Genomic DNA, 16070 nt, shown 5'->3' on the forward strand with positions numbered 1-16070 from the left:
GCTAATTACAAGTGCGATCCATATATACTTCGGTCTGAGTGCTTGGTGAAAGTGATGCACCGCCCAATATAGCAATAAGGCAACACCAAACTTTGCATGCAGTCCCTTTTCATTATTTAATGCCAATATGATATCCATTTTGATTGGTTCTTTGAACTTTTTTATACAATGTGCTGCGAGCTGTATGTTCTAAAATCTGCCCCTAAACCTGTTTAATTATTTGAGTGTACAGGATTGTACAAAGGCATATTTATGGGAACGCTTCAAGGACAAATCAATGTTCAGTTATAGAATCGTCAAAGCTACACTGCACTGTTGCAGCTGCCATTTTGGATCAAACGCTGAATTAAAAAAAGGGGTATAGTTAGTATGATCATGGTTCCTAATTAAGTTGATGGATGATGAAGATACTTTAGATCCCTGACCTATAATCAGACAAAATTGGGAATTTTAACACACTGTGGGTTCAATCATTCCAAAGAAGATCATGATACAAAGATAACATGACTACCAAAGGCCAAGAGCTTTCAAGCTGCCATGCACCCATCAAAATACATTATTCACAGCGACCATTGAGTGATGGCCCCAGGTGGCATAGGTCTCCATGTGTTTACCATTAGGTCACTAGCTTATTATTATTATTATTATTATTGAAAAGGAAAAAGGAAAAAAAAGGGAACTAAAGAGGGAATAGAATCTAAACAACCTTTGAATTGGATCAAGGTTGGAAACCAGTTTATCAGAGAGTCCATCAATTCAAAATGGCTATCACATCACAGTGAAAATACCTCTCTCTATTGGACGTGGGCCACTAGACAAGAACCTTTCTTCTGATTAATCAAAGGATGTGACCCTTGAAAAATGGATACCCTCCTAACCGTGGCTTTACATATGCCTCAGAATGTTATGATACGAGACTTCTACAAGTGATTTTTTTTTATTAGTATATTATAGAAAAGCTTGAGTTTTAGAACCGTTCATTGGGATTGGATGTACAAGTTTCCCATATTAGTATGGAGCAAGGGTCGCTATCCGTTGTCTTGCAATGGAGAAAATTTCATCACGTGACTACAGCACACTGGTACATGTGAATTTATATTATAATTCTGAAAACAGGCTTATGATTGTTACCCCATACCTGTTATGGCATGAATGAAAGGCGACCCACCGCTAAACCTTTGGAAAGTGAAAAGGGATGAGAATAGGAAGGGATGGTTCGTATTCAATTGGAGCCCTGAAAAGCTTCACCAAGACAAAGAACTTGATTGGCAGGTTAAATTTTTGAAGATTAACAAATGTAGGTAAGGTCATCAATCGGCTTCCTGTCTGCAACAAATTATACTCTCTTGTCCCCTTTTGTGCATATCCTTCTGTCCTCACCATAATTTTCAAAGATTCATTTTGTTCGAACGCCATAAAAATCTCGTTTGGTACCTAATTCAAGTCCTTTTGTATGCCCACTCACTCCGGTAAAGCATCCCTTTTTAAGATACTATCGTTCCCAACCACATCTCACATCCTTCCAAGTTTTCTCACGCACATTTTGGCCTTTATTGACCAATAATTATATCCGTCCGTCCGCCGATGCTGAAACTGATAACATTTTGTGTGTTAATGGTTTTATTTTGCATTTTAATTTGTGCTGTTATTTTAATGGCTTTAGCCAGGACCGTGATTTGGATTAAGTAGCGTGTTTTAAGTAGAAGATACATCATCCGCTTCCCAGGATACTTGGGTGTCGAGATATTAATATATATCATGAAAGGCCCTCTTGAAGGCTTTGACAAAGTAAAATAATACGCCAATCAAGAATCTAAGGGTCCACTTCTGAACTTTGGGCTTGTGGGTGATAAGTGGATGGGCCAACTTCTGTGCCATTATTGACTTGGGTCTTTGGACTTGTCTCTTGGCTGATCCCACGCGTACAGAAATCAATGAAATCCGCTAATCCAACTCTTCTGGATCTTTGAGCACTTTCCAATTTCTCATCGTGGTCGTCCCTTCATTTCCATCACCTTCCTCCTCCAAAAACTATCGGCCCACGCCTGTCTTCAAACACATTCTCCCTCCCTCTCCATGCAATGATCGTCTTCCTCAACAAACAATCAAACCCCATCTCAGTCCCTCTCTGAGCCCATAATCTCACGGCGTTGTCTAAATCCCGGAAGAAGAAGATGTACCCGTCTTCGTCTTACGCACCGCCCTTGATCGCCATAGTTGTAATTGCACTTTGTGTTCCGGGTATATGGAGGATAAACCCCAATTCCCAAGATCGACCTAAAACGCATACCGTTCATGCCTCTGAAACCCACAATGATTTCTCCTGCTCCACGGACTCGGTCGAAATCACCTCCAGAAGTCGTGACCAGGGCGTCAATCGTGTCTATGAAGGCAATACTAATAATCTCTCCAATGATGCCATCAAGCTTGATGACGGTATCCTCAATTCTGACGCCAGCAAAGATCCACATGATGACCTGAGTTTTACCAGGGAGGCTCAGCTGTCTGAGGAAGATATACCAAATAACAAACAAGCAGCCTCCGAGACAAATGGAGCTGATGCCCATAATGATTGCCAGCACGCTGGTACGGAAGTGTCTGAGTTTGAGAAAGTTCAGCAGAGTAGCATTACTGAAGCATCTGAAGGAAACCAGAAGGACGTAGTAGAGAATGCTGGGGTGCAAGATGAAAACTTGGATGTGAAGGAAAAACAAAATCAAAGAATATCAGAATGTAAATACCGGGGAACATCAAGAACTAAATGCTGAACAACAACCAGATATTAAGAATTTTGACGATCAAGATGAGAACTCGGATGCGAAGGAAAACAAAATTACAGGAGGTCAGGATGAAAATGCCAATGAAAACCAGGAACTAAATTGAGGACAGCGACAAGATGTAAATGGTTTTGATGATCAAGAATCTAAAAATGATGAAGATGAACAAAATGAGAAACAACTAAGAGAAGACAAAGGGGGGATTACAGAGGAAGATGTAAAGCGACTAGATAAGAAACAAGACAAAACCTCTAACTCTTACCTAGACTCTGAAATCCATAGCACGTCAAAGGCTTCACAGCTGGAATCCAATGCAGCACTTGAGAACGAAAGCTCTCGACAAGACAAAATTTGAACAGAAGGAAACCAAGAAGCCAGAATTAGGAGAAAAGAAGAAGATGAGTGGAAACAAAAATGCAAAACAGTCAAAGGAGAGCAAGTCTTTGCCCGAAGGGTTGAATAAGTCATGGTCAATCCAAGCAGATCAATCGCGGGGCGAAAGAGAGAGACAGAAGGATGAATCAAGAAGTATAGAATCAGAAAATTTTCAAGATTACACATGGCATCTCTGCAATGTCACAGCAGGTGCTGATTATATACCTTGTTTAGATAATGAAAAGGCTTTGAAGCAGTTGCGCAGTACTAAACACTGTGAACACAAAGAAAGACATTGCCCAGAGGATGCACCTTCTTGCTTGGTGCCTCTTCCAAAAGGTTACAAGACACCCATTGAATGGCCTAGTAGCAGAGACAAGGTGATGTGCTTCAAAATAATAGTTGAATCATTGAACAACTGGGAGAGCCTTTTCGTATAAAATTAAAAATATACTGATGTGTTTTAGCGGATATGGTGTTACAACGTGCCGCACACACTGCTGAGGTGAAGGGGCAAGAGAACTGGGTGAAGGCGACAGGCGAGTTTTTGACATTCCCTGGAGGTGACACTCAATTCATTCTTGGCGCTCTCCACTACATTGATTTTATTCAAGAGGTGACCAACGGGCATTTTTTTTCCCACTAGCACCCAGCAAAACGCATTTAAAAATTCATCCCATGCGCAAACTCTGAAATAATATTGCTTACCAAAATTTTAACTAGTTAAATTGAAATTTCTTGCCAATAAACCCACATCTCTTAAAATTTTGGGGGGATCAAATGGTTTGTGGTTGTAGGCTGAAGCTAGTATTGCATGGGGCAAGCGCACTCGTGTGGTTTTGGCGGTTATTTATTTGAGAGAGATGCTCTTACAATGTCTTTTGGGCCAAAAGATGAACACATAGCCCTAGTGCAATTTGCTATTGAGAGAGGAATACCTGCCATTTCCTCGGTAATGGGTTCTCAAAGGCTGCCATTCCCCAGCATGGTCTTTGATCTTGTGCACTGTGCACGTTGTAGAGTGCCGTTGCATGCAGATGGTTCTCAACAACACTGTTGATTTATTTAAAACTGATATTTCCGCTTTGATTATTTACAATTACTAACCAGTAAGGGCTTGTTGCTTTTAGAATTGAACCGTGTTCTAAGACCCCGGGGATATTTTGTCTGGTCTGCTACTCCAGTGTACCAAAAGCTCCAAGATGTCCAGATATGGAATGGTAGAAGAAAATACCAGTAATCTGCATTGAAAATGATGAGTAATATATAGATTTATACCAGGCTGACCTTTCCTAATTTTTTTCTAGAAATGTCCTCATTAACCAAGTCCATGTGTTAGGAGCTCGTGACTATCAGCAAGGATCAACTTAACAGCATAAGTGCAGCCATTTACCGCAAACCCACTTCCAATGAATGCGACAAGCAAAGGCAGCATAACATTCCTCCAATGTGCAACGATAATGAAGATCCAAATGCATCTTGGTAAAATCATTGCTTGAAGACGAAAACTTCTAGAGAAGTATCACACTTGCAGATTACAAATCGGAGTTCTAATCTTGATTAGCCATATCATATTTACAGGTATGTACCTTTGCAGGGATGCTTGCACAAGGCGCCGGTTAACAAGGATGAAAGAGGGGCCAGATGGCCTGAGGCTTGACCTAGTCGGCTGCGCAAAGTCCCTCACTGGTTAAACGACTTGCAAATGGGAATCTATGGGAAATCAGCTTCTCAAGATTTTGTGGCAGGTACTGAACGTTGGAAAAATGTCGTAGACTAGTTGAGCAACATCCGCGTTACTTGGTCTAATGTGAGGAATATCATGGACGTGCGAGCTGTCTATGGAGGGTATTGATACGGCTTGAACTGCAACCTTGAGTGTGTGTGTGTGTATATATATATATATAGTGTGTGTGTGTGTGTGTCTGTGTGTGTGTGTAGAAATCTAATTAGAACATGTATTTACGTGGATACTTTGTCTTGTTCATTTATCGGCTTGTCGTATAGTTCACAAAAAAAAAGTCATGTTTGTCTTTGCAAATTTGCAGCAGCATTGAGAGAACATCCGGTTTGGGTGTTGAATGTGGTGAGCATAGATTCTCCGGACACACTTCTTATAATCCATGAACGTGGTCCTTTTTGGGATATGCCATGATTGGTGTGAATCTTTTAGCACCTATCCACGAACTTATGATCTCCTCCATGCAGATAGCCTTTTCTCAAACTTGAAGAACAGGTATGTAAGGAAGGAGTGATGTTTTCAACCTTTTCTTCCTAGTGAAATTACTAATCCCGCTTTATTGTTTTGGCTCTTCAGATGCAGCCTTGTTCCTGTAATGGCAGAGGTTGATAGAATAGCAAGACCAGGAGCTAAATTGATCATCCGTGATGACTCTGACGCACTCGAGGAAGTGGAAAGCTAATTGAGATCTCTACATTGAGAAATAACCTCCTCCAAAAGCCAAGAGGCTTTGCTCTGCGCCAAGAAAGGCGTGGAGCGGCCGAACTCTGTAAAGGCATGATATGAAGCATACTTGCACCATTCAATTTATAATTTGCATTCAAAAAAGATATACTTGCAGTTTATATATAGTGCATCCACATGTTGTGGTTATTTTAAGCAGAGTTGGAAGATAATGCAATTCCCGGAAACTCAGATTCAGCAAATTTTCCTGGTCAGAGCAATTATCAGATAAATAACAAGAAGAAAAAAAAAACAAATTCATTGGGACAAAAGTGAATAGAATCATAGATAAGAAGGACTAGAGTCTTGAGACCTAACTGAAGCCAATTACATTTCATAGTTGTAAACAAGGCGCAGCAAATTATAACAAATCTGTCATCACAGTCGATGAACAAGCAATCAGAAATCGTACAAGAATGCTATGGTTTAGGGGTATGATTTTGTTTACAGAGCTTATTATATTCTTCAAGCTCTTCGTAGTACACATCCCAAACACAGCGGACGCATCCACTGCCACAACAATCACCGGGCAGAGGCTTTTCCGGCGGCGGAGGAGCTTCTTTAGGTGGCATCACGGAGTCTTTATCCTTCTTTCCATCGGCCTCCAATTCCGACCGAATCGGCAAGGAATCTGCCTTTTGGGCCATGAATTTAGGGTTGAAAATGGGTTGGGCAAAGAAAGGCCGTGGATCTCGTAGCCGATGATGGAGGACAATGAAATTGGAAGAGACGCGTCGAAGGGCACGACCGCCGCCGGCTCCGGCTCTCATGGCCGCCACATTCTCTTCTGCCTTTAATAAGCAATCGAAACGCGAACAGTTTCCAGATTTGGCGTGAGTTGACCAACAACACATACAAATTAAAGATTCTTCAATTCCCAAAGTTTGCTGTGTTATAATTTATGGATTTACATTCGGTGCTTGTGTGGGCCAGGATCAGTAACAATCATTTCAGTTTAAATTAATCTTTATCATTAATTTAAATTAATTTTTAAATATTTTAATATTATATTCATTAATATAAATTTTTTTAAAATTTTAATAAATTTTTTTATAATCAATCTAAATAATGTAGATTTAACCTCACAATTTAATTTAATATTAAATTTTTTTATAATTCTATAATTTAACTGTTTAAATAAATTTTAGACAGATCAAGTATAATTTAAATAACATAATTTAATATTAAAAAATTGTAAATTTTATAAATTAATAGTTTAAATAGATTGAATTTAATATTTTTTTAATAAATATAAAATTAAAAATATTTAAAAATTAATTTAAAAAAACAGTAGATATCATTTTAGGATGGAGGGTAAGAAGTGCTCGTCACAGAATGCAGGCGCATGATTTTAACTTTCTTATTGATTGCATTAAGCTTCAACTTGCTTGCGTCATCTGCTTCTTTATACTATTAAGGTTGAACGAGTCAAATTTGTGCTCTGACTTATCCCATCGAAATCATCATTCTCTTCTACCTGCAATTTCACTCTGCATCATCTCCTCATTTCTTCATCCAAAACCCTTGCCCTCCCCCATCCCTTTAGATAACAGAAAGAAAAGTACAGTCAGCATGAGTGAAGTGAATCACCAAAAAATCAAGACCAACGGGATATGGATGCACGTAGCTGAACAAGGGACAGGGCCGCTTGTTCTCCTGCTCCATGGCTTCCCAGAAATTTGGTATTCATGGCGCCACCAGCTCAATTACTTGGCACAACAAGGTTACCATGCAGTTGCTCCTGACCTGAGAGGCTATGGTGATTCTGACTGTCCTCTCAACCCCGAGTCCTACACAGCCTTTCACCTCGTGGGAGACCTTATTGGTCTCCTTGATCATTTCGGTGAACACCAGGTATTTGATGATTTGTCTCTCGGCCTACAAGCATGTATGAATAATTTGTGTAGGCTTGAACCTCCGCCACAACTTGATCAATTATCTTTTCTGCCTTTATAAAAGGCATTTGTAGTTGGACATGACTGGGGAGCAATGGTTGGATGGTATCTGAGTCTGTTTAGGCCTGACAGAGTCAAGGGGTTTGTTGCTCTATCAGTTCCATACTTTCCAAGATCTCCAATCATGAAGCCAGTGGAAGCTATCATTCAGAAATTTGGGGATCGGCAAATTCATGTCTCCCAGTTTCAGGTATTCTTATTTTTAGTGTTTTTACAGAGGATCATATACATAGGATTAAATTTCATTAATTAGTGTGTTTTGTGGGTTGGAGGAATAGAAGCCTGGTCGAGCAGAGAGAGCTTTCGCCAGATACGACTGTCTGACGGTGATGAAGAAGTTCTTGTTGACTAAAGCGGAGCTTCTAACAGCTCCTGAAGGCATGGAGCTTGTTGATTTCTTGCCAACGCCATCGGTTTTGCCTTCATGGATAAGTGAAGAGGAACTGCAGATCTTTGCTGACAAGTTTCAGGAATCAGGTTTCACTGGCCCTCTCAATTACTACCGTGCATTGGACCTGTAAGTACTTTCATGGCTTCCTCTAAATTACCTTGAAATTGACACCATTCATGACGTAAAATCTTTAAAACCTCTAAAACATTAGTCGTGCTGAGGTCCTTGAGATTTTTCCGGACCTATGTCTTACTTGGAAAGATTTTATTTTACATTTAATCTTTTCACAGTCAAACGAGGTCGTTTTACGTAAAGGAATCTAGGCCATCCATTTTTTCAATAATCTTGACCGTCAATGGCAAAAATACATCTTTCCCCCTTATATCATATCAGAAAACAAGGGAGTCATTAACGAAACTTGAGTTTAGTAGTAGGAGGTAATCCTTAATAACATAATGGATCAATATTTGAACTTTCATTATAAGAGATGTCCACATTTAATATCAGATTATGTCTCAAATATGATTGCTTACAATGAGAGGATACCTGTAAATAATTTAAAAAAAAAATTGGGGAGTTGCAAGAACAATGAAAGCAACCTTTTGGGGGTTTTAAATGCAACAATAGAATGAGAAGAAATAATTTAGGCTTGCATAGATGAAACGAAGGCACTTGAGACGAAGAAATCACGTTCAGAGGAACAAGAAAGCTCTTTTTTTTTTTTTTAAATGCTTTACATTTATGCTTGCATTGTATATCACAAAATAATAACAATGGGTTGAAAAAAAAAAAAAACTTTGAAGGGATTTCAATGCCTCCTGCTCGTTATATTATATGCACGTGTGTGTTTTACATATACTATATCAGGTGCGTGGGATTTATATTTTCTTTTCGAATCAAATCACCTGCTACTTGTGTTTGCACTGTATATTGTGTTTGTGTGTGTATATACAAGGCTTTTATAACAACGGTGCCACCTACTTATTACCTCCCACATTAGAAAGGTTTCGAGTAAATTCTAACCACATGCGTTTCACTAAATTAATTAGCTTTTTGAGAAAAGAATAATAGTGACATATTATTTTCCTTCTTTTTTTCTTTTCCTGCTATTAACATATTGTTTATATAACTTAGAGAGAGAGAGAGAGAGTGTGTGTGTGTGTGAGTGTTTTGTATGTACAGGGTTATCCGTGTGTGCATTTCAACCCCAATAGCTGTTGCAAAAGATTTTCAAGTGATTTTGAATCAAATTTTTTAAGACCTAGCAGTCAATTATTTATATATATATATATATATATATATATTTAAGACTATGCCAGCCTAACTTTTATTTGTTTATTGACACTTGGGTTCTCACAAATCGTACCCCTAAACATGATTCCTTTACCTCAATTGCAATTGAAGCCAGCAAAAGCTTGCCCTCATTGTCCTTGCGTCTCCCCTCCGGCATGTTTTTAGAGCTTCTTGTGATAATACAAGTAAATTTGTAAGGTTAAGGTGTTTTTAGAGACTTTTAGGGCGATGCAGAGAATCTTAGAAAAGCCTATGACATTTAAGAAGAATCTAATATATTTTAATATGTTCTAGACGTATCTAGAATGATATAGAAATATCTAGAATAATTTAAAAATATTTAGAAGTATTTAAAAGGTTCTAAAAACTTATGAAAGAATGTGAAGATGTCTAGAATATTATGACATATTTTAGGTTGTTTTAGAATGTTCCAGGCATATTTTAAAGTTAGTTTTTAGACATGTCTTTATAAATATCTATATATTTTACGTAAAATATTTTGGAGAAAGAATGTACACTAGAAGATTGAATTGATCTTTATCGTCCATTAAGAAGGTAAGAAAATTCTATAATAAGCAAAAAGTCTATAAATACCTCCCATAACCCTCATTTGTAACCATCAAACAAAGTAATAAAACCCTCAAGTTTCCTCATCCAAATTCTTTACTCTCTCTTACATTTTATTAGTCTAACTTCTTTGCCCACATTAGAGTTTGATTGGCTTAGCCAAAATAAAAAAAGTGATCAAGTTAGGTCTCACATGATTTAAGGCACAAGAGTTCCAAGGCCATGACATTTTGGTCTATAATGAGAAGATGTATTTTTGCCTTAGGTTAAGGGTCATTTTTGTTTCTGAATTATACACAAAAGCTCACAAATAACTCTTAATTCAATCATAGGTAATTTATATCCTTTAACTTTAAATATTTTTTATTTCATCACCAATTCATTTTTTTTGTTGACTTCCTCATTAGTGGGGCCCACTTTTTAATTTTAATATTTTTTGTTACAAAATATTTAAGTGGGTCTAACCAATCATTTATTTTAATATTTTTTTCTCTTCCTCTGTTCCCTCTCTCCCCCCTCACTCTTTCAAAAGATTATTCTTGTTTGAATCAAAGTCATGCTCTCTATAGACACCTCCTAACTAAACTAAAAGGTTTCATCCTCCTTGAAGGAAGCTGGAATCAATGGAGTGCCACCCTATTCACTCTTATTTTCTTGCTTGCCAGTTGCAGCAACAGTCCCTTTATAAATGCCACTATCACCCCCTTCATAATCATGTAATCTAATAGCTTCACATTCCCTTAGTACACTATCACTGATGTTGTGTTAATGATGTTACTTCCCTCCTTCATATGCTTCAACACATGCCTATATTCAAATACACATCATGTTGTTTGTAAATTATACCTAATAAATTAGATAACAAGCAAATATATTCCACATTCTATGACTTGGCCATGAAGAAATAAGCAAATATGTTGGTTTTAAACAACCTGTTCAGCCTCTTCTCATCGATCTCCTCTACTGACTAACCTCATACTGCTTGGCCACGTTGTTGATCGAGACATCAATCCTATTGTACCTATTTACCACCTCATCATGCAGTTCTCGTCGCAACCCACGTCGATCGATATGGCCATTGGCTCCTTCGCATTTGAAGCCTTAGCCCTGTTGATCATTTCAAGCGTGTCCTTTGCGTCTTTATCCTCTTGTCTGTTCACGTACGTAAAGGCCACAATGGCTCCTTCTAAGGAAAACAAGTCGCACACGGCTCTTCCTATCCTAAAGTCACCCCTTATAATTAGTACTATCTTCCCTTAAAAAACCACACAACAAGTATGGTTTCATCACAGCTTAGCACCAACCTTGGCCTTTGAAAACACTCTATTCTCCCCAATTTTTTCTATTGGAAATAGAGATCACCATGCCTACCAACTACTACCACGATACCATAAGAGCAGTGCTCCACCACCCTTCTAGTAAACGTACCTTAACCCTTCAAGTGCCATGCGTGGTCGAGGATGAGGGCTAGAGAGAGAGGACACCCATAAGCGATACGTGGTTTTGGGCTCGTGGCTTGTTGATGGTGATAAGGCTGCACTATTTGGCTCAAACCATTTCCCACTAGTTGCTTCTCTTTCCCATTACCATTGGAATATACTAGATGAAGCTTTCTTCCCCAGAACTTCTACTTGTTTCTTTAATACTGCAGGGATCATTTGAGATTCTTTGTTATTTGTTACAAACCCATCCATCAAGCTTGCTTCCATCTCCTCTTCGGTATTGTTATTATTAGGCCATAGTGATGCTCGTCATGATGGTGGGCTTGAGTTGGAGGAGTTGGAGGGGGGAGAGAGATGGAGAGTATGAGCCAAGAAGAAGAGGATAGATATAAGAGGGAGAGATAAAAATATTAAAAAAGTTATGCGAAACCCACTAAGAATATTTGATAATAGAAAAATATTAAAAAAATTTAAAGCTGGCCTACTAACAGAAAAACAAACAAAGGAAATGACTGGGTGATGAGACAAAAAAAATTTTGAAGTTAAAGAATAAAAATAATTTATATTTAAATTTAATATTATTTTTATCGTCATTTGTGAACTTTTATGTATAGTTTGAGAATAAAAATAATCTTTTAACTTTTTTGCCTTTCACGGTCAAGGTTTCTTGAAAAAAAAAGGATGGTTTAGATCCCTTTATTCAAAACGACGTGGTTTCATTAAGTAGAAATTTCAACTATTGGATCACATAGGACAAAATTGATGGTGAAGATTTGTACTAGGATATCCACTAGGGAACACCCACCGTAAAACATTCCAATCCCTATTTTGGAAAACTTTTATTTTTGGATTGAAGCATTTTACAAAGAGCACCCAACACCTTAAATTATTTGTTGGAGCAATTTAGCCCATAAACTAATTAAAACAGAGCATTTTTTTTCTTTCTATTAAATTTCCTAACGATCAATGTTGAAATCCTAGTTAATATTTTTAATGATCAACTTTAAAAATTTGACAGTAAGGATAAAAATACTTCGTTTTAATTATTTTAAGGGTAAAATTATTTTAATTAATAGTTTAGAGTGCTAGGCACTCCTTGATGAATACTTTAGGAACAAAAATGCTACTTTACCCTTTTACATTTAATCTTTTCAAAACCAAACTCATTTTATCATTCAAGATTCGCGTCCATAATAAAGATGAAGTGAGATATAAATAGATATTGATCCATATTCGAACTCCTCCAAAATTGATAAAAAAAATGTATTCGTTATTTATTAAGATGATATCAAAATTTTGCAAATAAAAAATTGTGCTTTTTGAAAAGCAAATTAGATTCCCCCATGCATTGCAATGGTTTATTATATAAAGTTGGAAGGACTCTATACTAGACAATATCCAACAATATAAAATTGCATTAGTTTACATTTTGGAGTAAAATAGCTCATATTTATTTTCCCCATATAATTAATAAAGAGTCAAATGGTAATATGGACTTTAAACTTACGCCCAAGGATGATTTGAATCAGAAACTCATATTTGATATATTTTGAATTTTGAATAATTAAGAGACAATTTCAGCCAAGGATTATGGAAGAGAAATATTCACTAATGGGTCTTAAAAAAATCTAAAATTTTTTTGCAAGATTTCTTGACTGAATTGAAATAAAATGGGTGGTTAAAAAGATTGAGATGCCGTTTTACAAAAGAAAGAAAAAAAGATTGACAATTGATATTGGTAAATTAACAAATAAAATTAGAGAATTAACAACTAATGATTCTATATTTAGGGCAAAATGATAGAACTAGTATGATTATTGGCAAGTCATATAATTTACAACTAATATAGATAAATTAATGAGTAAAAGTTAGATAATTAACAACTAATATTAGTATGATTATTGATAAGTCAAATCAAGTAATTTACAACTGATATTAGTAAATTAACAAATAAAAGTTGGATAATTAACAACTAATAATCTAATATTAATATGTATTGATAGGTGAAACAAGATAATTTATAACTGATATTGATAACTTAACAAATAAAGTAAGAAAATTAACAACTGATAATGGTGCTTTTTAGTCAAATTGAGTGAACAAGTCTTGTAAATGATTTACAAGTCAAGTTAAATAGTTAACAAGTCATATTGACAAATTAGTAAGTAAAGTTATGAAATTAACAAGTAATATTCTTAATATTATGGAGTTATAGAATTAATTAGTTAACTAGTTAACAACTATTGTTAATGAATTAACAAATACAAGTAAGGAATTAACAAGTAAATTTAGATAGTAATCAAGTACTTGTTAATTTTGTAGAAAAGCATTTCAGTCACCCATTTTATTTTAATTTAGTCTAGAAATCCTGCAAAGAATTTTTAGATTTTTTTTTAAAACCAACTGATAAATATTTCTCTTTTCTAATCCTTAGTTGAAATTCTCCTAACAATTAAATTTGGGACAATCTGACCTCTATCATTAATTTTAAGAAAAGTCCATTAACACACACACTCTCTCCTCTCACGTGCTCCTTCTTCCTTCTAACGACTTCATTTAACCCACCCCATGCATGTGCAACGACCATCTTCTCGCCCTTTCTCGCCGCTCCACTAGCTTTAATGAATCACAGACCACCAAGTCAACCATCACTTAGCTTGCCCCTCTTTCAAGCATGAGCCTTTCATTAGGGATGAGCAATAGGCTATCCATAGCCTGTCCTATTTTTTTTAAAAACGAGTTGGGCCAGCTCGTGCCCATGCTTAACTTATTTAAGTTCGTTCTAAAACAAGCTAGGCTAACCCAAGCTAGTTAATAAGAGCTAGTCTAACCTATTTTTTATAAAGAGAAGAAGCAAGAGCACTGATATAATGATTGGAGTCTTGGAGACTCGAAGAGATGAGGGACAACAAAGATGACTAGTGGGGGGAGATGATTGAATAAGAGTGAGCGGCCATAAGTTAAAGTCAAATAACAGCGAGAGCAATTGGAATAAGGGTTTTAGCTTTCATTTTCAAAGGAGGGATATAGAACATATTGTTTTGCAGTTTTTACATATGTTTAAATACTTACCTGTAAACGAGAGGAGGGCTGCTCGAGGGCTAGCTCATAGCCTATCCTGCCTATTTAAACTGAACATGGGCTAACCCATGAAAGTAGCCTACCCGTTTCATCCGGGTATGGGTGGGTTTGATGAGCTTTAGGTTATTTGCTTACCCCTACCTTTCATTGCTTGTCTTTGGGAAGCACTCCTCCAATGCCTCAAAATAAACCTGAAACCACCTCAAGCATTCCTCAAACCTATTCACAAATCAAGAAAGAGGATTTGCAATTTCACATACAACTAAAAATTAAATAATGGAAAGATAATGAGATCCTTGAAAGAGTACATCAAGTGTGTGTGTGTGTGTGTAATGGGAAAATATGATGCACGAGGTGCTATGAACATTAAAAATGTGTTCCACCTAGTACCCATGGAAACTACAAAATCTATGGCAAGTGCTACATTGATATGCTCTCCTATGGCAAGAGACCCAAGTGCCATGAGGGGAAGCATCCACATGAGTTGTTGGATATGGGTGCTATTCTTGTCGGCAAAGGCACAAGTTGTCTTGAGAAGGATATTGAAAGCCTACCTGGTGTTGCCAAAGAATTCCAAGTTGAAACCATGGTGGGTGAGAAGGAAAAATTGATGGTGGTATCAAGGGAAGGATGGGGATGATAGGGATAGCAGTGCTTAGAAGAAGACAAGGACAAGTCTTCTTCATCTATGAGAAAGTTGAAGCATTCTTCTTCATCCCTTGGGTCTTTAGATTGAAAATGTAGAGGTGGGATCTTCATAGTCAGGGAGAAGAAGGAGCAAGCTAGAGGATATAGAAATGAAGAGAGAGGAGAAACAGAGAGAGAGAAATGAAGATAGAGGAAGGACAGAGAAAATGAGTTAACAAACCTTTTTCTTAAAATTAATGGCATGAGTCAGGTTACCTCATATTTAATTATTCATGATTCAAAATGTATCAAATACAAGTTTAAAGTTCAAATCGCCCATAAATATATAGTTTATCATCCATATTGTCATTTAACTCCTTAATAAATAATAATATACCCATATTGTCGAACAAATAATAAAAGTCACATTTTTGTGCCTGTCACTCCTAAACCCTTGATTTTAGCCTATGCTTGAGTTCATCGATATACTTGTGTACTGAATTGTTGATAGATGATCTAGAAGTATCTCAATTAACGCATTTCAATCTCATAAAATTGATTCGTCAAAGCAAATGCTGTCTCAGACTGCTATCTTCTCTCACGTATAATCACTACATTCACAAGAATAATAAATAAATTAGCATGTCTTGTATTGAGAAGAAAAACCTTGATTATTGTTACAGGACGTGGGAGCTTCTCGCACCGTGGCAAGACGCAAAGATCACAGTTCCTACCAAGTTTATAACTGGAGATAAGGACATTGGTTTTGTTAGTGGCGGAACAAGAGAGTATGCGCAAGGGGAAATGTTCAAGAGCCTCGTCCCTGACCTTGAAGTGGCTATCATAGAAGGCCACCATTTTATCAATCAAGAACAGGCACAAGAAGTCTCCGCTGAAATCCTTTCTTTCATTCGTAAACAATCTTTGCAGAGCAATGCGTAGACTTTCCTTAATTTGAGCGAAGCGTTGCAGACAGAAAATTCATCAGTATGCCCTGTCATGCACAATAATTTAACTTTGATGGGTCTAGGCCCATTACGTAATATCAGTGGACAGTTTCATTAAACATGCAGTAATGTTATATCTTCAAAACCATAG

General features: G+C 36.9%; 4 protein-coding genes across 5 annotated transcripts; 3 read left to right on the top strand and 1 right to left on the bottom strand.

The window, feature by feature from the left end:
* The first annotated feature begins 1721 nt into the window (after positions 1–1721).
* On the top strand, positions 1722–3823 carry LOC129321596 (uncharacterized). Its single transcript, XM_054967430.1, has one exon. It carries the CDS (start codon positions 2175–2177, stop codon positions 2766–2768), a length of 594 nt encoding a protein of 197 aa, XP_054823405.1. The 5' UTR covers positions 1722–2174; the 3' UTR covers positions 2769–3823.
* LOC129321595 (probable methyltransferase PMT27) lies at positions 3089–5787 on the top strand. The gene is given in 9 exon segments (XM_054967429.1): positions 3089–3532; positions 3620–3647; positions 3650–3768; positions 3950–3986; positions 3989–4372; positions 4492–4634; positions 4734–5000; positions 5201–5388; positions 5470–5787. Coding segments are annotated over 6 exon segments (1044 nt in total). The 3' UTR covers positions 4524–4634; positions 4734–5000; positions 5201–5388; positions 5470–5787.
* Positions 5788–5877: 90 nt separating this feature from the next.
* On the bottom strand, positions 5878–6483 carry LOC129321597 (UPF0651 protein P31B10.02, mitochondrial). Its single transcript, XM_054967431.1, has one exon. The coding sequence runs from the start codon at positions 6468–6470 to the stop codon at positions 6036–6038; it is 435 nt and encodes a 144-aa protein (XP_054823406.1). The 5' UTR covers positions 6471–6483; the 3' UTR covers positions 5878–6035.
* Positions 6484–7057: 574 nt separating this feature from the next.
* Positions 7058–16038, top strand: LOC129322078 (uncharacterized). Of its 2 annotated transcripts, none has more exons than XM_054968113.1 (4): positions 7058–7470; positions 7576–7761; positions 7850–8088; positions 15656–16038. In XM_054968113.1, the coding sequence occupies exons 1-4, from the start codon at positions 7189–7191 to the stop codon at positions 15912–15914; spliced, it is 966 nt and encodes a 321-aa protein (XP_054824088.1). In that variant the 5' UTR covers positions 7058–7188; the 3' UTR covers positions 15915–16038. The 2 variants fall into 2 exon arrangements, with proteins under 2 accessions (XP_054824088.1, XP_054824087.1); XM_054968112.1 differs by having other exon boundaries at positions 7853–8088.
* The last annotated feature ends 32 nt before the right edge of the window (positions 16039–16070 follow it).

This window comes from Prosopis cineraria, unplaced genomic scaffold (assembly GCF_029017545.1).
Source record: "Prosopis cineraria cultivar Desert tree isolate PC_DT_omini unplaced genomic scaffold, ASM2901754v1 PC10, whole genome shotgun sequence".
NCBI classification, from domain to species: domain Eukaryota; kingdom Viridiplantae; phylum Streptophyta; class Magnoliopsida; order Fabales; family Fabaceae; genus Prosopis; species Prosopis cineraria.